This window comes from Notolepis coatsorum (genome assembly GCF_963971535.1).
Source record: "Notolepis coatsorum genome assembly, chromosome: 2".
In the NCBI taxonomy this organism is placed as follows: domain Eukaryota; kingdom Metazoa; phylum Chordata; class Actinopteri; order Aulopiformes; family Paralepididae; genus Notolepis; species Notolepis coatsorum.
This window is the reverse complement of record NC_140166.1, coordinates 60,540,227-60,562,802: the sequence shown is the minus strand read 5'-3', so window position 1 is coordinate 60,562,802 and position 22,576 is coordinate 60,540,227. Positions and strand designations below refer to the sequence as shown.

At 42.8% G+C, this 22,576-nt stretch overlaps 1 protein-coding gene across 2 annotated transcripts in view; it reads right to left on the bottom strand.

Annotated features, from left to right (window-relative positions):
• The window catches only part of dync1li2 (dynein, cytoplasmic 1, light intermediate chain 2), a 55,642-nt gene extending 41,209 nt beyond the window's left edge, over window positions 1-14,433 (bottom strand). For both annotated transcript variants that reach the window (XM_084309295.1, XM_084309296.1), the window contains exons 1-4: window positions 14,316-14,433; window positions 12,970-13,043; window positions 12,364-12,480; window positions 10,615-10,845 (exon numbers count right to left, since the gene is read on the bottom strand). In XM_084309295.1, coding sequence (XP_084165421.1) covers window positions 10,615-10,845; window positions 12,364-12,480; window positions 12,970-13,043; window positions 14,316-14,398 — 505 coding nt within the window. In that variant the 5' untranslated portion in view covers window positions 14,399-14,433. The remainder of the gene's footprint in view (window positions 1-10,614; window positions 10,846-12,363; window positions 12,481-12,969; window positions 13,044-14,315) is intronic.
• Window positions 14,434-22,576: the final 8,143 nt, after the last annotated feature.

The window sequence follows — 22,576 nt, the reverse complement described above, 5'->3', positions numbered from 1 at the left end:
TTTTATTGCAGAACATGGTTATTTTCTCAAGCAGACAGATGTCAACACTGTAATCTGTGTTGCATGTACCTGACAAACTGAACTGTTTGTATTACAGTCATATTCCAACTTAACTGAATGCACATGTGTGTGTGTGTGTGTGTGTGTGTGTGTGTGTGTGTGTGTGTGTGTGTGTGTGTGTGTGTGTGTGTGTGTGTGTGTGGACTACTGTACTACTATTACAGGTATTGAAATGAACAATGCAACTTCCTTATACAATTTTTTTTTTTTTTTACATTTTTAAAAAGAAATTAAAATTGCATAATAAAATATTGATACTTGTATCGATACAGTATCGGCACGCAAAGTATCGCGATACTATAGTAGTGTTGTAAAAAATATCGAAAAATCGATACATATCGATTCTGAATATTTAAAACGGTTTCAATACTCATTTCCCGAAATATCGATATTTAATTATTCATAAAATTATTTTTATTTTATTTTTTGTATAAGGAAGTTGCATTGTTCATTTCAATACCTGTAATAGTACAGTAGTCCACACACACACACACACACACACACACATGTGCATTCAGTTAAGTTGGAATATGACTAATACAAACAGTTCAGTTTGTCAGGTACATGCAACACAGATTACAGTGTTGACATCTGTCTGCTTGAGAAAATACCATGTTCTGCAATAAAAATCATTGAAGTGAGATGAACAGTTATTTTTAAATGTGTGATCTAAAGATAAACAAAGGGTTTTAAAAGTGTTATATTTATCTTCTCTTATAGTACCAGAGAAAAGCTGAGGAGAATCAACCAGCAACAAAAGCTAAATTTATTTAAAAAAAAAATATATATATATATATATATATATATATATATATATATATATATATATTTTTTTTTTTACATTTTAAGATTGAACCTTTTTTCCCTGTGGTATCGAAAATGGTATCGAATATAGATACTTTTCAAGGTATCGTATCGAAGTTCGAAATTCCAGTATCGTGACAACACTATACTATAGTATACTGCATCGATATTTCCCCCCCACCACTAACGCCTACATTGATGAGAGATTAGAGGCCGATGTGTGAAACCTCCTCTCCTTCCAGAACTCCTCCTCATGGCTGTCAAGAGAGGTCAGAGAGGTCAGACTCGGCCGGGCGTGTTGTGACTCCTCTTGTGATCTGGTCCAGCATTACTGAGGCTACAGCCAGGGTGTCTGCTGGCTCTGGACCAGAGAACTAGAGAGACTGACCCGACACTGGTCCAGCATTACTGAGGCTACAGCCAGGGTGTCTGCTGACTCTGGACCAGAGAACTAGATAGACTGACCCGACACACCACAGTAGGGCTGGGCGATATGACGATATTATATAAATATCGGGTACAGTTCATTAACGATACACTTTTTAAACGTATCGTGGATATCGTGATGTTTTGCCCAAGAGGCTTGTGTCGCGTCAATCTGGTCCACACGTTGACACTTTTGAACAGCGCCGCCCCACACACACACTACTGCATCAAAAGTGACTACTTATGATAACAAAGGCATTCGTTTTGTGGCATTAACGTTATAATAATAATAATGCAGGACCTGTTCAGAGGTCTCTATATAGTTACACTTTCAATAACATCAGCGTATTTACATAGTGCCGACCGAGGTCGACCTAGATATAGCAAGCTCGTTCATATCTCAGCCCGTGCTGACTCAGTTGTGCCCATTCTGCGGTCTGTTAATAACGTTTTCAATCAGACAGATGTATGGAAAGGCTTTTATTATAACATCCGTTGAAGTAAAATCATTATGCCTCCAGTCGTTTAGTCCTTCTGCGGAGCTAAAAGCTAAACGTCGGCCGCGGCGAGCTGCCATTGTTATTGTCATTGAGCTCTCCAATGGCGGAAGTAAAAAATAAATACGCGCTTTCCGATTGGTGCTAAGAACAGCAGGGCGGGTGCAAGCGATGTGACGTAATTGGCAGACGCGACTGTCAATCAAAATGATTCTGTTTGCCGACTGAATGAATGAGAACGTTATTAAAAGATTGCAGCATGGGTACAAATAATACAGTACAGCTCAATACAACAACAGTCAACAGCGGACTGGAGGATGCAGACCAGAGAAAGACTTTCGTCTTGTTTACATCAGGGTCCCCCATTTTCAATTCATCATATTTCATATCTAAATCATATAATATCTCATTGCTAAATATATGCAATATATAATCTAATAATCCAATAATCTAAATCTAATATATAATATAAAAATGCTAAATGCATGGGTATTTTATTTTGTCTTTAATGTTAGCTTGCAAACTCAAATACTGTCTTGGTAAGCCTCATAATGAATTTTGGGGAAAAAAAGAAAAACATCGTGATGCGTATCGTGTATCGCCGAAAGGTCAGAAAATATCGTGATATCATATTTAGGCCATATCGCCCAGCCCTACACCACAGCATTACTGAGGCTACAGCCAGGGTGTCTGCTGACTCTGGACCAGAGAACTAGAGAGACTGACCCGACACACCACAGCATTACTGAGGCTACAGCCAGGGTGTCTGCTGACTCTGGACCAGAGAACTAGAGAGACTGACCCGACACACCACAGCATTACTGAGGCTACAGCCAGGGTGTCTGCTGACTCTGGACCAGAGAACTAGAGAGACTGACCCGACACACCACAGCATTACTGAGGCTACAGCCAGGGTGTCTGCTGACTCTGGACCAGAGAACTAGAGAGACTGACCCGACACACCACAGCATTACTGAGGCTACAGCCAGGGTGTCTGCTGACTCTGGACCAGAGAACTAGAGAGACTGACCCAACACGCCACAGCATTACTGAGGCTACAGCCAGGGTGTCTGTTGACTCTGGACCAGAGAACTAGAGAGACTGACCCGACACACCACAGCATTACTGAGGCTACAGCCAGGGTGTCTGCTGACTCTGGACCAGAGAACTAGAGAGACTGACCCGACACACCACAGCATTACTGAGGCTACAGCCAGGGTGTCTGTTGACTCTGGACCAGAGAACTAGAGAGACTGACCCAACACGCCACAGACGGGACACATGCATACCATCGCTGTGAAGAAAAGTACTGAGCTGGTTGCACCTTTTTATACGTTTTGTTAACGGATATTCATCCACATTAAGGCAACGTTTTGACGTTAACCTACCTATAAAAGGAACTCTCGTCTGTCTGGGTTTCTGTCAGTTTTTCGCATTTCTCGAGAACCGCTCATCCCATCGACTTCACACTTGGTAAGTATATTGCTGAGGACTGCAAGGGAGTGCAGTGCAGCGGCGAGTGAGAAGTCCATCACACGAGCGGTTCTCGACAGCGCTGCAAGCAGCCACACTGCGGATCTCAAGAACGCTGCAAGCAGCCACACTGCGGTTCTCAAGAACGCTACAAGCAGCCACACTGTGGTTCTCGACAGCGCTGCAAGCAGCCACACTGTGGTTCTCGACGGCGCTGCAAGCAGCCACACTGTGGTTCTCGACGGCGCTGCAAGCAGCCACACTGCGGTTCAAGCAGCAGTCGGCCTGCTCCAAACGGGAATGCAAGCAGCACTACCAGCAGCCAAGCAATTGGCCCAAACGGGCACTGCACTAGTTCTGAGAGAAAACAACGATTGATTGTCAATGACCTGGATTCTTCACATTTCTATACTGGACTGGACTCGGCATTGGGCCGGGCAAATAACGGCCACAATTTTGAACAACAACACGAGACTTGTTTGCAAGATGTTTGTAAACTCCATCATGGCTAATTCAAATAGTTTAACATGAAAGGTCACAAGGAAGCGAGAGTGAAGACAGCTTTTGAACGGAGCAGCCGAGCTATGATGAAAGGTCTGATCAAACTAAAGCACTACCCAAAGCTGTAAAGGAATGTGAATCACTACCCACTTTCAAAAACACTCAAAGAACACCTACGGGAGACTGCAATTCGAAACTGGCCCCTGTAAATGTCCTAACACAACCCCCTCCAATGTACAGTAAAAATGACCAAGTATGGTCTTGTCAATATTCCAATGTACAGTGTCCCCCACCCCCCCACTCCTACCCAACCCCCCCCCCCCCCCCCCCCACTCCTACCCAACCTCCTCCAATGTACAGTACCCCCCCCCCCCCACCTACCCAACCTCCTCCAATGTACAGTTTCTACATCAAATGTATATACTTCTTTTCTGGACTCTTTTCGTATCACAAACAGTACTGTATTTGTAAATCTGTCTATCTGTATGTCGTGTATGTCATATATGTTACGATGAATTGAAAATGGGGGACCCTGATGTAAACAAGATGAAAGTCTTTCTCTGGTCTGCATCCCCTTAACAATTGTGTGTATTGAGCCATACTGTATTGTACCCATTCTGCAATCTGTTAAATAAAAGTTTCAATCAATCAATCAATCAATCAAAGCAACAGTTGTGATTGGAAATAAAAGTTTCAATCAATCAATCAATCAAAGCAACAGTTGTGATTGGAGGATCAAGAAGAGAGGGCGAGGCGGGGAAATAGATCCATTTCCTTCGCCTAGTATCGAGTGGTAAACAAAACTGCCAGCTTGGAAAATCAACTAATTCTATGACTCGACTTTGCCCACTTTAAGACCCAGCTATCTGTTCCACAAACAGAGGTGGGGTCCAACAACAGCGGCGCACATTACCAAGAGGCCGGAGCGTCACAGACAGCTGATCTGAAGCTATAATCTATAACAGTGGTCACCAACCCGTCGATCTTGATCGACTGGTCGATCTTTGAGACTGTCCCTGTAGATCTTTCCATGAGAGAAAAAAAAAAAAAAAAAAGATTTAGATCTTACCCTGAGAGTCCACATTACAGTTCTACCTTTGTTTTGATGTGAAAAGTGATGCTGCACTTAGCACTGACTGAGAAAGTACATATTACAGTTCTACTTTGACGTTTTAATGTTGGACCAAAGCATTGCATGTAATTAGAATACAGGCAAATAAAAGTCATTTAGTTTAAAGTACAATCTTGGCTGTCTTTTTCTCTCAACGCTTCAATAGGTAGATCTTGCCTTCACCAAAAAAAATAAAGTGATCTTGGGCTTAAAAAGGTTGGTGACCACTGGTCTATAATGTTGCACCTTGTAAACAAACAGCAGCAAACATTCATATAATTTTTTATGTTTTACATAATATTTGTATATTATATATATATATTTGTTTTGTAAGGATTTAAATCAGTAAGGAATTATTCATTTTGAGTAGGGCTGGGCGATAAAACAATGATAATTATCGCAATATATTTTTCCTCGGATATAAATATGAAACGGTCAATAATTGTCATTATTAATGCCAGTTATAAAGGTTTTATTGTTATACAGTTCGTGTTCGTGTTCTACCTGAGATTTGTGGTTTGGCAAGTAGGCCTAGTTTGTCATGTTCTGACAAAGAAGAATCTGAACCACAATTAACCTTCTGGTTTCTTCACCTTTCATTCAGCAGCAAAAATAGCCTTTAAAAAGATGACAGAAATAATTATTTCACGTATATCGAGATAATTATCGATATCGGAGTGATATGAAAAATGTTACGTGATAAAAATGTTGGCCATATCTCCCCAGCCCTAATTTTGAGTAGTGGAAAAGGGGTAGGAGGATTAAACAATTGTATATTTCTTCATACTCCTTTTCGTACATGTAAATTGAGTTTTTATTTAATTTTTATTTTATTATTTACATGTTCGAAAAATAAAGATTTCAAATCAAATCAGATTTCAAATCAAAAACAAGAAATGGTGCAAGAGAAACTATAGCGAAAGCATCAGATAACGCACAGGCCTATAGACCTATCTCAAACCCTGCCCTCTTTTCTTGATCCTCCAATTACAACTGTCGCTTACCTCGGACATTGAAAGAGGGCAGGGTTTGAGGTGTAGCATGCCCAATAACGACCACACACAGCCGTCCTGTCCGTGATGCACAACTACGGCCACTTGTTTCCACCAGACTTTTTAGAGGAATGGCCGCCGTAGCACCTAAACAACATAACTTGAAAGATTAGCCCAATGCACTGTTTTCCCCACATACTACGGGCGCCTGCCACATTCCTGTCGGGTTACGACAGTCAGTCATAAAGAGAAAATCCATCAGTACATGTCATTTCGGGGTGTGTGTGTGTGTGTGTGTGCGTGTGTGTGTGTGTGTGCGACCGCAGCTAAAGGCTGATCCTGCACTTTGACTGGAGAAGATGGGCTCTGGCTCCAGCAGGCGGCTGCTGCTCCGGTTATAGAGGAGGGGGACGGAGACCCAGCCCAGCCTGACGTAGGTGTGTGTCCCCCCCCCCCCCCCCGAGTGGGACAGAGACTCTGAACGCCCAGCCTGACGTAGGTCCCCCTCCGAGTGGGACAGAGACTCTGAACAGTACACCCAGCCCGACGCAGGCCCCCCCCCCTACTTCCTCCCCGACGCTGTCGTCACGAGGGAGGAGAGGAGAGCGGTGATGCAACACACAGGCAACACTACTGTCTGGACACGAGCCACGCTCTCTCTCTCACGGCTCTTTGTTCACTCGTCTCTCGCTCAGATAGATAAACAACAAACACACGACTGCCTGGAACGGAGCTGCCTGCCGCCATGTGCAGCGATGATGACATCATCACCAGCTGCCTGCCATGTGCAGTGATGATGACATCACCAGCTGCCACGCTGGAAGACGACGCCCCATCTGGACGACATGCCCCCGACTAAATTAATACAAAGTTCATGTCCGGGTGCGTCTTCAAAAACAAGCTCAAGCTTGGCTAAAGAGAGAGAGGGAGCAGCAGTAGTAGTAGGCCTAAAGAGAGAGAGAGCAGCAGTAGTAGTAGGCCTAGGAAAGTCTAGCTTGACTAGAGAGCGAGAGCGAGAGCGAGAGCGAGCGAGAGCGAGAGCGAGAGAGAGAGAGAGAGAGAGAGAGAGAGAGAGAGAGCAGTAGTAGTAGTAGTAGGCCTAGGAAAGTCCAGCTTGGCTAAAGAGAGAGAGAGCAGTAGTAGTAAAGAGAGAGAAAGCGAGAGAGAGAGCGGCAGCAGTAGTAGGCCTAGGAAAGTCAGGCCAACCGTTGTTGGCTACAAGCCGAGAATCAAAAGTTAAGTCGCCCAAATCCCCCAAATCTTCAAGTGTAGTCATAATAATAATCCACATGATGGCAAACAAGAGATTTGGATTGTGAGCATGCAAGCATAATAATAATAATAAATTCAGCTTTCACCCGGGGGGCGAGGGGGGGGGGCCCTGTGTTGTTTAGGCTTCAGGAATTAACCAGAAACATGATAATTCTTGTTGTCAATATATTTTGGACAACAGTACAGGTCGCCAGGTATCCTAAAAAATGCACACCCGTTGGAAATAAGTTACTCGATATATATATATAATGCCACCTGTATCGCATGTCAAAGCTGAACAAGCATCACCCAGCGTCTCTTTCCTCTTCCACACACACCTCTTATCCCCAAGGCCCGGGCTACATTTCACATTTCCACAGGTCTTTTAAATTTAAACAACAACAGTTGATCTATAACCGCTAGCAAGAGGTATTCACATTAAAAACATTTGATTTCTCAGCTATAAAAAAAAAACCATGCCATGCCAGGGCGCCCGGTTGTAAAGCTTAATTCATAAGCAGCACCTCCCAGGGCACCAAGCAACCTTTACACAGAAACAAGCCCGGTCCGTGAAACCGCTGTAGGGCTAAACTAAGTCGTTTGGAAAAAAGGCACGGAGCGCTCTCTCAAGAAGAGCACAAAAGAGCAGTTCACGAGGCAGATAAATCATTTCTAAATTTAAAGCTGGAGGAGGAGAGCATCGGAGCGCTGCTTCACAACTATTGATCAGAACAGAGCTCGCCGCCCGTCGGTCCCGGCAGCACCCAGCTGAGGATCACGGGCCCCTCTGATGACCTAGAAACAACAACCGTGACAATGTGTAATGTTATACGGGCGCCTGCAGCAGGAACAGAGGCTCCATTCCTTTAAAAAAAAAAATCAACAGCCAGGCCGTGATGAGTCCAACACTCAACTGGGACTCTTGCTTCAGGGACTTGTTTAAAATACCAGGGAGCGTTTAGAGCGCTGGTTTATATACAGAGCTTACTGGTGACCTCGTCACTAATCCTAGATCGATACTTCCTACTCTTCACATATACAGGCAGGGCCCCCCCGCCTGATCTCAGTGACTGACGCTAAGCTAGGCTAACGGTGCGCGTCTTCCTACTCCTACTGCGTGCACAGAGAAGAACAAAGGTATGCATCTTCTTGTGTAACTCCAGGGTAGATGGCAAATAAGCTAATTCCCCAAAATGTTGGAGTTTTCCTTTAAGTCTGCCTCTAGTGGGTGCATCAGAAACAGAGAGGAGGATTTAGATTTCCATCAGTGACAGCTGATGTCTGTGTGAGGCAGCATCCCAGGGAGCAGCACTCCACCGGCCCACGTGTGAGGAGTTACCGGTCTACACACTCACAGCCACATAGCTGCCCTTTTCCCCCCAACCAGGTAAGTGTCCCGGCAGTTGTTGGTAGGGCTGGGTGATATAACGATAATGATAAATATCGCGATATATTTTAATAATCGATATCGAACAAAAAAAAATATCGATTTATTTTTATTTTTTGTGACCTGCAACAGGGCAGTTTTAAAACCAGAGACAGTGGACAGACTTGTCTTTCTTGCCTGCAACTTAAAGTAATGGCTTTGCTCGTCCAAATGACAATACTGACCAAATTGAGATTTATTTTTCTCTTGTCCATTTATTTAGTTTGCTTTCTAATTTAAAATACAGGTTGAAACCATCTGTACACAGTAGGCTCTGTGTGCTAGCAGAGCTAGTCTCCAGTCGCGAGTCACGGTGCACATGTGCGGTGGTTTGTCCACCAAAAAAGCACCAAAAGATAGAAAAGAAACGAGCAGAGCCAGAACTGTTCAACTCCCCTGGAACCACAGCCAGCAGAGAAGCCGGTTTACTTTCGCTTTCAAACCAGCTGCAGTCTGAGAACTGGAGTGTGAGGGGATGTAACACTAAAGATGGCGGCAACGACAAAGAATTGCTGCAAAATAAACATACATTTGTTTAAAATAATAATAATAAAAAAAAAATCTTTTTACTTATAACAATTTCGATAATTATCGATATCGAGTGATATGATAACATTATCATATCGTTATCGCGATATGATTTTTTGCCATATCGCCCAGCCCTAGTTGTTGGCTTAAAAAAAAGGCCAAAACACATTGTTGAGAACAACAGTAGAATCGTGTCTCGACAGGCGGCTGTCAGGTGCCTCCATCAGTGGGGCGCGGTGAGTTCCTGTCAGACAAGTCGACATGCAGACCTGGCGTCGGCAGCTACGTGAACCCTCGGCAAACCCATCAAATCATACGGCAGTTTCTGACGTTTCTAAACATAGTTGTGGAGGTTGTGTGTGACTAACTCCGAGACAAGACCGCTTGATACTGAGAGTTCGTCTCTGTTCCCCCCTTACATTTCTCCTTAAGTTCACCCTGCTTTACGTTTTGCAAGCTTTCCCTTAAGGTGATTTGAGCTGGAAGCATATGGGCCAACAGTCTGGTAGTAAATGTCTGGTTTTAATACTACCACCTGCTCAGTTGGGAAAGATACTAGCTTTACACACCACGGTACAGAGATACTAGCTTTACACACCATGGTACAGAGATACTAGCTTTACACACCACGGTACAGAGATACTAGCTTTACACACCATGGTACAGAGAGAGAATCAGAAGGAGCTTCCATCCCCAGGCATAACAAAAAATATTGTTTGTTTCCTGTTGGTTGTCAGTTAAGGCCATGGGTAGGTAGGGAATTTATTTAATTTTTTATTTTATTCTTTCCCACGGCGACTATGGATAGGGAATTTCTTTATTTAATTAAAATGTTTGTTCACAACAACATGGATGCATGTACTCTGCCAGCATGTTTAATATCCATAATACTAAAGGTTTGACTAAGATTTCTATGAAAGGTTATTCAAAAATATAATAATAAAAAAATTTTTTTTTTTTAACTCATAAAATATATTGGGTCGCACCTAAATCGGCAGGGTCGGTCGGCAACCGGAAACAAACCATTTATTTTGTTTAGGCCCCAGGCCGTCAGGAGGCTCAATGACTCTGCAACACTAACCCATCCATCCACACTCACTAATGCACACACATCCACAGTAACTTCAGACACTACCAGCACATTTGATCTCTTTATCACTAAAAGATTTGCACTACCTCCCTATCTCATTTCTGCACTTTGTACTTTAGTTTGTATATTTTTTCTATAGTGTTTGGTCTTTATTCTTTTTACTGTATGAAGCAAATTGGGCGTAACAAATTGTAAAGCGCCTTGGATAAAAGCGCTATATAAAAAAGCAGCCATTTTCCACATTCCCAGGAGGCTCATACAGAACCAAGCATTGCACTGTAACGTACGTACAGTGTACCTTATATGTGACAAATAATACAAAACTTGAACGACACACAAGAAGGCCGGGTGCATATTATTACGAATAGTCTTTCTTTGTGAAAGTATTCTCGTACAAGCTTTTCCATTCCGACGCCACGGTTCTTCTCACGCCAGTAAAACGAGGTCCCACTTACTATTGTGCTCCATCTCTCTCATGTCCTCGGGCCGGATCTTGAGCCGGTCGACGTGGTCGCGCAGAACGCTGGCCCACTTCTGTAGCGACTCCATGATGGTCCAGGGTCGCGACATGTCCGCGACAAACACCGCCAGACTGTCGGCTAGCGACTCCGCCGACACGGCGAATTTCAGCAGGCCTTTGTGGTAGAGGTCGCCGTCCAGGATCCACACGTTACACCGGGTGAGGTCTGCGAGGGGGGGGGAGAGGTGAATAGATTTTATTAGAAATAGAAATAGAATAAATAGAAATAGAAAACTGAATAGTCCTGAGTTAATAGCAGCGCTTGCCTCGTTTCAACAACCAGAATGGCCTTGTGTTTTTTTTTTATCCACTTTTTCTCCCATTTTTCTATATTTTCTCCCATCCCAATTTCGTATCATCCAATTCAACCCTCCCCTGTCACGGACGCTGTTTCTTGCCTCCCACAAGCCGGCTGCAATGTGGACTAAGTCATACATAGCACAAGTCCCCTCCGGTACTTGAGGTAACAGCAGTCGCATCTTTTCACCTGCGCAGCTCGATCTCTCAGTGGCGAGGAGTAACGCGTGGGAGGCTCACGCTGCCCCCGACACTTCCTGATTCTACTGCGCAGGCGCACCAACAGACCTGTAGGAGTCGCTGTCCACAACGCCCGATCCCCACCCATCAGTTTCCCACCCCCTAATACGGCCAATGTGTATTAGTATGAACGACCAGCTAAACTGAAAGCAATGTGGAGCGCTGGGCTCGAACAGGCAAGCCCAGCGTCTCCGTCATTCGTGGCGAGCGCCTTGCCCACTACGCCACGTAGCCGCCCAGAATGGCCTTGTGTTTATTAGAGACGTGCTTTTATTTTATCTGCACATTGAAACAGAGACGCAGAGGCAGAATAATGAATATCGCTGCCATTTGATCACAGACAACACGAGACGAAAGGGGGACGCATTGTGCACCTCTTGATCCGTGAAACAGGTTTGTTAAGTTATTTGCAAAGAAATTAAGTCTAAATCCAATTCAAATGTATTTTATTTTCCAGCACCTCTTTCTTCTCTTGTATTGAATAATGTTTTTGGTGGGTATAGCACATCAAATAGTTCCTTCCCTGCTTGGCTACCCCGACACCAGAGTAAAAAAAAAACATTTACAAACTGAGCATTACATTAGGTGAGCAGTGTTCCTACCTGCAAACAGAACGGCTAATTGATTAATCAAAGAACCTGTTGCTTATGTCCCCCCCTTGTGACATCACCAAGGGCAACGATTCTGAGCGGCTTGTTTAAGTTTGCTAGTCTGAATACTTCGAACCCTGGCCAAACGGCAAGGAGTATCCATGTCATTTTACCCCAACACCTAAATAACATTTCAGACGGCATAATCCACACAAAGACTAGGCAAAACCAAATTTCCCATAATATGCCCCAGATGTTTATTAGATTTATTTGATCAAATGAAAATCCCAGATCAATAAAAGACACTGGGTATTAGGATAATTGAAAACAGGAAGAAAAGGTTTTCCTGCTGGAACATCGAGAGGTGCTACCTAGGCTTAAAGTAGATGTTTTTAACCCGAGAGTGTCGTGCCTCTACTTCATATCGTTCATTTAAACCAGGCATGTCTTCCTCCTAATTTGTAGAACATGTCTCAAATCCTTCACAGCTTCAACCCATAAAAGGTTTAATTTTAAGCGGAGTAGTTTGAGACCAGAGATACAGCAGCTAAACGTACCATCTCTATCTTCATCGTGGACATTCAAGTACAGATACTCCAACCCTCTCCCTTTCTTGTTGTGATCTGCTCCTTGAAGTTTTGCCATGATCGTTGTCTTTCCCGATCCATCCTCGCCTGAAAAAAATTAAGCAAGTAAATTATGTGTAATCGATCGTTCATACCCAGAAACATTATTATTGTAGATAAGAAGGTGCTCTTCATCGACTAATGTCATACACAAAATCAACTAGCAGGCATAACAATGACACCTTCATTACTAGTTAATATGATGATTACACTCGATTGTTCCATCAATACTGTCATCTAGATTAGCAGGTTCCCTTGGGAGTCAAACTAGGGATCATACACCCATACCACTTTGTCACTATTCTGAGAACCAAACTTCAAGTACCGATCAGATCCATCACTATAAACCGTTTAATCTTAGGACTTTAGTTTGGGGCCACTGCATGGAAATAATTAGAATAGTAACACATGTTTATTACAGCTGCTCTTCCCAGCAGTGAAGCATCTCTATGAGTCAGAAAAGCTGATATTAAATTAGGGCACTGCACTGCATCCCTATAGGCAACAACTCCACATATGAAAAGACTTCACACCCACCAAACACAAGTATGTTTTTTCCAGATGGCAACTTTGAACTTGAACGGGTTGAAACCTCACTTAATATCGAAGACCTGCAATGAATAAAGAAGGTAGCCTGTTTAGCAAAGTGTAAAATCAAATGGAGACAGGCGCAGAGAGAGAGAGAGAGAGAGAGAGAGAGAGAGAGAGAGAGAGAGAGAGAGAGAGAGAGAGAGAGAGAGATTGTATCTATAAAAAAATTAAAACAGACCGATCGTCATGACAGTGGGACAGCAAATTGACAGCTCGGTCTTGTTTCTCTAATTAGCAATCAGTTGTTGTAACAACATTCATTTGTTTGACAGTTGTCATAATCAACGGGTAGCTTGTAACGCCAGTAGCCAAGTCAGTTACTCGTCGTGTGGTTATCTAGTAAAGTTACCTCAGTAACTTCTGGACAACACAGAAGAAGGGTGGGAATAATGAGACAAAGAAGGAACATGGGAATGTCCACAATGTGTCAATGAATGGAAGTTGTGTGTCCATTAAACACGACCTCCTGAAGGGAAACTGAAACATACAGATTGCCCACCTATTGCTAACCAAAGCCCCTGTATCTTATGCTAAAATGTCCAATTAACTTATCACACGAAGATCAGATTTAGGCTAGCGTTAACAGTAACACACTGTGCCTTTATTTAACGATTTACGTTTATACGTTATCGGTATCACAAACAGTACTGTATTTGTAAATCTGGTATGTCATAAATGTAGATGTAGCAGTATTGTCTACCTGTATGTCATGTATGTCATATTATGTTATGATGAATAAAAAATGGGGGACCCTGATGTAAACAAGACGAAAGTCTTTCTCTGGTCTGCATCCCCTTAACAATTGCGTGTATTGAGCTGTACTGTACTGTATCCATCCTGCAATCTGTTAAATAAAGTTTTCAATCAATCAATCAATCATCAGACAATCAATAGCTCTGCTACACTAGCTGCTGCCTAGTAACGTCATGTTAGCTGACACTAGACCAACAATCACACCCAACTCTTTACTCTCAGATAGGACATTAGAAAACTGGTGGAAATAGGAATACTTGTCCCAAGTGGACTGTGTGATGGAAGTAACAGTTACTGACTGACTTGGTGGCCAACGTTAGAGCTCTCTGCAGGTTAGTTAGCAGAGCAGCGTTATAGAGACAGTGGTGACTGGTGGGGTTAGCTAGTGTTAGCCAGTGTTAGCTTGTTGCTAGTGTTAGCTAGGGTTAGCTAGTGTTAGCTGTCATGATGGAGAGCAACCCGGCAGTGACAAGGCACAATGAACACGTTTAACGCGTTTTTCGTGGATGATAGTACAATATAATAATAGTTCAACTTGCCAAAGGTTTTGTCCTTCCTCGTCTTCATCGTTATTGTCCATAATGTCGCCGCCCGGGAGCTTCTTCTCCAGAACGGGAGCCATCTTCTCTCTCTCTCTCTCTCTCCACCACCACAAAGGCGAGCTGGTGACGCGGGCCAGGCCACGCCCCCGGGACTCGCGTCGCACAGGGCGCCACGCCCCTAGGACTCGCGTCACACAGATTGATTGATTGATTGATTGATTGATTGATTGATTGATTGATTGATTGATTGATTGAAAAGTTTATTAACAGATTGCAGAATGGGTACAGTACAGCTCAATACATACAATTGTTAAGGGGATGCAGACCAGAGAAAGACTTTCGTCTTGTTTACATCAGGGTCCCCCATTTTCAATGCATCATATGACACACACGACATACAGATAGACAGTATACTCCGAGTCCTACATCTATACATTTATGACATACCAGATTTGCAAATACAGTACTGTTTGTGATACTAAAAAAATCCAGAAAAAGAGTGTATATACATTTGACATAGAAACTGTACATTGGAGGAGGTTGGGTAGGTGGGGTGGGGTTGGGTGGGGCTGTACATTGGAGGTGGGGGGGACACACTGTACACTGTACATTGGAATACTGACATACATTTGACATAGAAACTGTACATTGGAGGAGGTTGGGTAGGTGGGGTGGGGTTGGGTGGGGCTGTACATTGGAGGTGGGGGGGGCACTGTACATGAATGAATGAATGAATGAATGAATGACCTTCATTTATATAGCACCCTTCACAGCACGAATGCACAGGGTGCTTTACACTACAGCTTAATATAAAAACACAATAAAACAAAATCAGAAATAAATGACAACAAACAGCAGTTTAAAAACAGTGAAACCAGATAGAAAAAGTAGAATAAAAGAATTTGGATAAAATCATGAGTCACTAATTAAAACAAAACTATAGAACAGTGAGGACAAGAAAAAGCGCCTATGCATGATCAAAAGCCTGTCTGAACAAATGTGTTTTTAATTGTTTTTTAAAATAGTTTTCTGAGGGGGCAGTTCGCAGGTTCAGGGGGAGAGCGTTCCAGAGCCTTGGTGCCGTCACCTCGAAGGCTCGATCACCCCTTGTTTTTAGCCTAGACCTGGGGACCACCAGGAGGTGCTGATCGGCAGATCTGAGTGAGCGGGTGTTGGTGTAGGGATAGATGAGTTAGTGATGTAGATAGGGGCCTGACCAGGGAGTGCTCTGAAAGTGAAAGTGAGGACTTTGAAGTGAAGTACATTGGAATACTGACAAGGCCATACTTTGTCTTTACTGTACAACTGGGTTAGGACATTTGTAGGGGCCAGTTTCGAATTGCAGTCTCCCGTAGGTGTTCTTTGAGAGTGTTTTTGAAGGTGGGTAGTGATTCACATTCCTTTACAGCTTTGGGTAGGGCGTTCCACATTGATGTGGCATAATTGCGAAACGTGTTTAGTCCCTTGTTTGAGCCGAATCTGGGTTTTGCATGATTTGTGGAGCTCCCTCTGGTGTTGTGATCGTGGTATTCACTGACCTTTGGGAAGTATTTTGACATGTACATGGGTACCTTGGTCGTGTAGTGTATCTTGTCAGGGCCAGGGCCAGGTCACGCCCCCAGGACCCGCGTCACACAGGGTGCGTTCGATTCCTCTTCTGTAATTTAATAATAATAATAACATCCCGGCGATGGGTGAGCGGCACATTCCGTAATAATAATAATAATAATAATAATAATAATAATAATAATAATAATAATAATAATAATAATAATAATAATAATAATAATAATAATAATAATAAACTTTATTTGTATAGCACCTTTCATACAGAAACTGCAGCTCAAAGTGCTTCACAACAGAAAAAATGAATGAATGTGGATGAGAGCCTTGACATTAAGTGATTGCAGATACGGCTGTGGGGGTGCTAGAGACATGATCCAATAGACTTGTATGCGCCTGAGTCTCCTGAACACGGCGCGAGACATTCCTAATCCATCAGAACTAAATTGGCAGCGAAAAATACCGTTTTTTAAGCATCGATTCCCCCATGCACATGCGCAGATTGGCCACAGAGTGTGACGCAACGCACATCCACACTGGAATGTTCCATTAGAGGGGCATTAGAGGGGGTGTTGTGTTGTGAGAATGATAAGATAGAATTAAATATACAGTAAAAGGAATACAGTACAAATATACAGAAGTCTACAGTAAGTGTAATATTGCACAGTGTTGTGCATTTATAATCAGTAGCTTGGCTACATAGTAGGCTAATAAGATAAGATATTCCTTTATTGATCCCCTTGGGGGGGGGGCTTGTATTGATCAGGTTAGTAGATATTGTACCGATCAGGTATTACAGATCATATCCGCATGAAATAAACTAAAATGTTAAAACCCATTTAGACTGTTTCTCATTCCTGTACTGTTGTTTATACTGTAATAAATACGTGAGTTATACCAGTAGCAGGAGAAACTGCTATGTAGCAGGGAAACTGCTATTTATCCAAATGCCTGAAATAACCAACTGCACAACCGGGTTACAAGGAATACCAACTTTATTTCATCAAGGTCCTATGCTAAACAATGATACGAGATCTATTAATTAAAACCTATGAGCCATGAAGCCGATACAAATTTCCCCTCCGAGACATGACAGGGTTTAACAGAAACAGAGAATGTAGCAGGTATAGCCAGGCGTCCCCTAGGTAAATTATATCACCTCTAAGTTAAGCACACTATAAATTACAGCACTTCTATATAGGTAAACCCTTCACCTCTAGGTAGAGCACATCTCACAGCACACTTTTATATGGGCAACAACCCTTAGTTTGAATGAGGTACGGTACATACACAATGCACTTACAATAGTCACACACACACTCTATCCGACCAGCTGGTCCATGTGAATATTTAGGAATGTGAATGTACAGTTTTGCTTGTACAGTTGTACAGTGTCCCCCACCCACCCACCCTACCCGACCCCCCCCCCCCCCCCAACCACCTCCAATGTACAGTCCCCCCCCCCCCCCCCCCCCACCTACCCAACCTCCTCCAATGTACAGTTTCTACGTCAAATGTATATACTCTCTTTTCTGGACTCTTTTTGTATCACAAACAATACATTTGCAAATCTGGTATGTCATAAATGTGTAGATGTAGCAGTACTGTCTATCTGTATGTCGTGTATGTCATATGTTATGATGAATTGAAAATGGGGGACCCTGATGTAAACAAGACGAAAGTCTTTCTCTGGTCTGCATACCCTTAACAATTGTGTGTCATATTGCCCCTGCATTCCAAATTGCACTTAAAGCTGGTGTGATCTGGAAAAGATATGTACACCGATCAGCCATAACATTAAAACCACCTGCTTGATTGATTGATTGATTGAAAACTTTATTAACAGATTGCAGAATGGGTACAATACAGTACAGCTCAATACACACAATTGTTAAGGGGATGCAGACCAGAGAAAGACTTTCGTCTTGTTTCCACCAGGGTCCCCCATTTTCAATTCATCAGGACATATATGACATACATGACATACAGATAGTCAGTACTGCTACATCTATACATTTATGACATACCAGATTTGCAAATACAGTACTGTTTGTGATACAGAAGGAGTCAAGAAAGGGGAGTATATACATTTGACGTAGAAACTGTACATTGTAGGAGGTTGGGTGGGGGGGGTTGGGTACACTGGGATATTGACAACCATACTGGGTAATTTACATTGGGGGGGGGGGGGGGGCACACTGTATAAACAAGCAAAACTGTACATTGAGGGGGGGGAGACTCTGTACAAACAAACAAAATTGTACATTGGACTATTGACAAAACCATACTAGGTAAATGACTGTACATTGGAGGGGGTTGGGTTAGGATATTTACAGGGGCCAGTGTTGAATTGCAGTCTCCCGTAGGTGTCTCTTGAGAGAGGTTTTGAAAGTGGGTAGTGATCCACATTCCTTTACAGCTTTGGGTAGGGCGTTCCACATTGATGTGGCATAATTGCGAAACGTGTTTAGTCCCTTATTTGAGCCGAATCTGGGTTTAACATGATTTGTGGAGCTCCCTCTGGTGTTGTGATCGTGGTATTCACTGACCTTTGGGAAGTATTTTGCCATGTACATGGGTACCTTGGTCGTGTAGTGTATCTTGTAGACCAGGCCCATTGCAAGTTGCTGTACTCTGTCATCTACTCTAAGCCATCCTAGGTTGTCAAAGTGGGCAGGGGTGAGGTGGGTTCTAGGAGTAAGGTCAAGCAGTAGTCTGACCAGTTTGTTTTGAGATGTTTGTAATTTTGTTTTTAGCGCCTTAGAGTGTTTATTTAACATTCGTTAACGTAGAGAAACGTCAGACGTAATTCGAGATACGTCAGACGTACTTCGAGATACTTCCGTACTTTCCGCCAATCAGCGCATTGTCCTGTCACAGGAGAAATATCTTGTGGCTGGGCGGAAGTTGCCCAATCTGGATGAATGAATGAATGAAAACTTTATTTAACAGATTGCAGAATGGGTACAATACAGTACGGGCCGGCACAATTGTTAAGGGGATGCAGACCTGAGAAAGACGTTTGTCTTGTTTCCATCAGGGTCCCCCATTTTCAATTCATATAGACATTTATGACATACACAACATACATGACATTTATGGCATAGGGACATATAGGTATTTAGTTTAGTTTAGTTTAGGACCAATCTCCGAGGCTGCAGCTGGACCCTACTCAAATTTGTAACCGAGGCTACTCATGTCACAGAGCGAAGCGGCACTGCAGATTTACCCTACTCTTGGAATTCATTCAGATCGTCATAGGGGCGCTGTCTCGATAATGCAGTGTTATTAACAGCGTGTAGCCGACGCATGAACCGGTTGGGATTCGAATAGACGCGGCCTGGAAGCGTCAACGCGGAACTGGAAATCCGTTGGTAAAAAAATAGACACTGCCTGGGATAGGTTATATCTGCTCATTGGGAGCAGTTAGTTAGGTGTCTTGCTCAAGGACACTTCGACTGCTGGGAGGGAGCGGGAATAGAACCTGGGTGGGAACCCTCTGATTACCAGACGACTGCTCTACCTCCTGAGCCACTAGCAGATTGCATGTAACTGGTTTGCACTGTTTAAATAACAGAAGTATGGGAGCAGTAACTAGTGGTTGCTTGTTGGATGACCCAAAATAATGTTAAGGAATGGCAAACTGGCAGACAAATTAAAGTAACCTTCCCCAACCCTGGTGGATATTTTCTTTTTATTGCATTATTTTGGAGCTTGTGTAATGTTATGTGGTATGTTGTTGTAAGTTGTGGTTGCACTGTCACAATGTAAAGTTTGTTTGTGGATCCTAGGAAGAATAGCTGCTGCAATGCAGTTGATAATGGGGATCCTAATAAACTAACTGAACTAAACTAAACTATACTGTGTTGTAAAAAGTAGTTTGTTTTTGTGACAGAAGAGGGCGCCCTCCTCTTAATAATACAACTTCTCCTGGACTTGCTTCTGCCACAGCAGAAGAATATTATAATGATTGATCATGGATTATGTTTAAAAAGCCATAATTGGTTAACTAATTATGTAAACCCTTTACCTTGAAGAGTAGAGGAAACCTCTTGGTTTGTGTGAATATAGGTGTCTCACCTATAATGGAAAGCTATGCGATGAACAGAGTACACAACACTAAATATGCATACAGTACTACATACCATGTTGTATCATCAATCACACCATTCCCTATGTTAGATTCAAGATTTAAGAGGTTTATTTGTCACATACATACCAGGGCATACAGTGAAATGCGGGTGGTCATGCCCGCATCGATTGTGCAATCAATAATAAAAATAGACAGGTAATAAGAAGACATATATGTGCATGATAAAAATAGACATGCCAAATTCCTGAGGAGGCACTGGGTCCTATGTTCACTACTCTACAATATACTATTTTAACTCCGTCATTATGCTATACTTACTATATCTAAACTATACTATACAAGAACCACATCGGTTCTTTCCTTAAAGTGACTTTTATATTCCTCATTCCTTTAACGCGACTTTTCCATTGTTAGCGTGTAGGCCTGCATCAAATGATCAACTATTGTCTCTATTGCAAAACAATGTTAGCCAAATTATATGCTGATTAAAAGCCAGGTTATATGACTTCTGTGAAATGTCATCAGATAACATGCACATTATGTACAGTAGCTGATCCCCAGTGGTCTCATTTGACTGGAAGTGAGTCTTCTTGTAAAAAGAAAAAAGAAAAAAAGACTAGCAACAGTTCACTCCCAGGAATTGTCATGAAAAATGAATGTCAGTCTTCTTTTTATGTTGCAGGGTGGATCCTGCGAGAGTGTGATTCAATCGATTCAGCTGCTTTCCAGCCAGAAGGCAGATGATGTAGTTCTGTAAGTGAGAATTATAGCTTTCTGTTTGTTTGGATTCAGATTCCTCGCCTGAAACCTGAAAACGATTGTGTCCTTAGAGACGCATGAAATGCACACACAACGTTATCTTCCAATTAATCTTGATTTAGCAAGATCCACGTGATCCTGTAAATACCTCAAAATCACTAGCAGCTTGGCAAGTAACCGCATCTGGGCAACTATGTAAACGTCGTGCTGCTTTGGCAAAATATAGCCGTAAGAAAAAGGCAACATGTCCACATATATGAAGGTCAGTCGTAGAATTTCATTAAGCGCCAACCCCCCCCCGACCAACATTGTCCCATTAACATGTAGAAGTCAAATAGCACAGAGGTGTAATACCTCGCCAGACTTAAAGTGGAAAAGTAATATTGCCAGTGACCCTTAGGGCCTCCTATTTAAACAATGATCAACATGCAGAACAGAACAGTACAGTGTGTAGTTGAACATAGGGCCATATGTTTCAGGAAGCCTGTTCTAGAGTGCAGCACATGATTTTTTTTGTTGTTGACCTACCCAGAAACCCACAGTTCAGGTACTGAGTTATGTAACAATGTCAAATAATAGCTGACCATTATACTAACTTTGAAGCAAACGTCCAGTTTTGTTTAACTTATTAGTAAATGGTTCAGTTTTCATCCCTATTGTGATTAGACCCAATAGATAGCAACCAGTTGTGTAATAATCAGAATTAAAAAGCACTTTCCTTATTTAGGCTACTCTGTTTTTTATACCTTTAGTGTTTTCCTTGTGGTGTCACGTGGAGGAGTGGTATTCTAATTCCACTGAAAAGGGTGGTTGTTGTTGTTTGGTATAATAATATATATATATTTTTTTTTACGTGAAATTAAAAGGGTCATCATATTCAAAATGACCCCTCAGTCTCCATCTAATCTTTAGTAAATATGCAGTGGCTCAGAGGGGGGAGCTGGGAGGAGGGGTCAGGGGGCTGGGATGGGAGGAGGAGGAGGAGGAGGAGGTGGAGGAGGAGGGAGGTATAGATTGCAGGACAGAGAGAGAGCAGTGGTGGTGGAGGAGAGGAGGGCTTCTAGATTGTGATTAGCGACAGAACAGTGAGGGGCCACTCCTCCACACACAGTAACGTCCCTCCTTACTGCACCTCCTCAGAATCTCTGCAGCTGTCAGTCGCCAAGGAAGGGTTACTTCTTCATCTTCTTCCATTATCATCACTTCCAGCTGAATCTTGCAAAAGGAAGGGAGTACAACAACAACAGATCGGGTCTAAAGAGGCACAACACCAGGTTAGTAGTGGATTTATTATTACCCTGCACCGTTTTTCATCGGGAGAATAATGTGTGAAGAGAAGCAGAGCTGCGTGTTTTGTTTTTGCACACACAAAAAAAAGCAAACGAAGAAAGAACGACATTGTGTGCTCTATACCGTCCTCATTTCGAAAAGGTCCACAGCTGCTTCCGAGATTGAGATGATTGACGTTATTGACATTTAATTTTTTTATTTAATAGCTGATCGGCATCATCTACACCAGTGCTTCTCAAACCTTTTCTGTCAGGCCCCCCTTTGGCGGACCAAAATATTTTGGCCCCCCCCCCCCCCCCCTCGCCCCAACAAAATAGTCATGAAATGGGCCATGTTTAAATGTATTGAAATAACACCAATATCGTGACCTTTCAAATTGGCCCTATATTTTGTTTTCAGAGCTGTCATGGATGAAAAGCCAGCTTCACACAGATACTGTATGTGGTGCTGAATGGTATCAACACCTTAACTGCTGCATCATGAGATACTTGGTGGGCCATGAGATGAGATACTTGGTACTCAGCACCATACTCTGAAACTAGGTCTCTAGGTG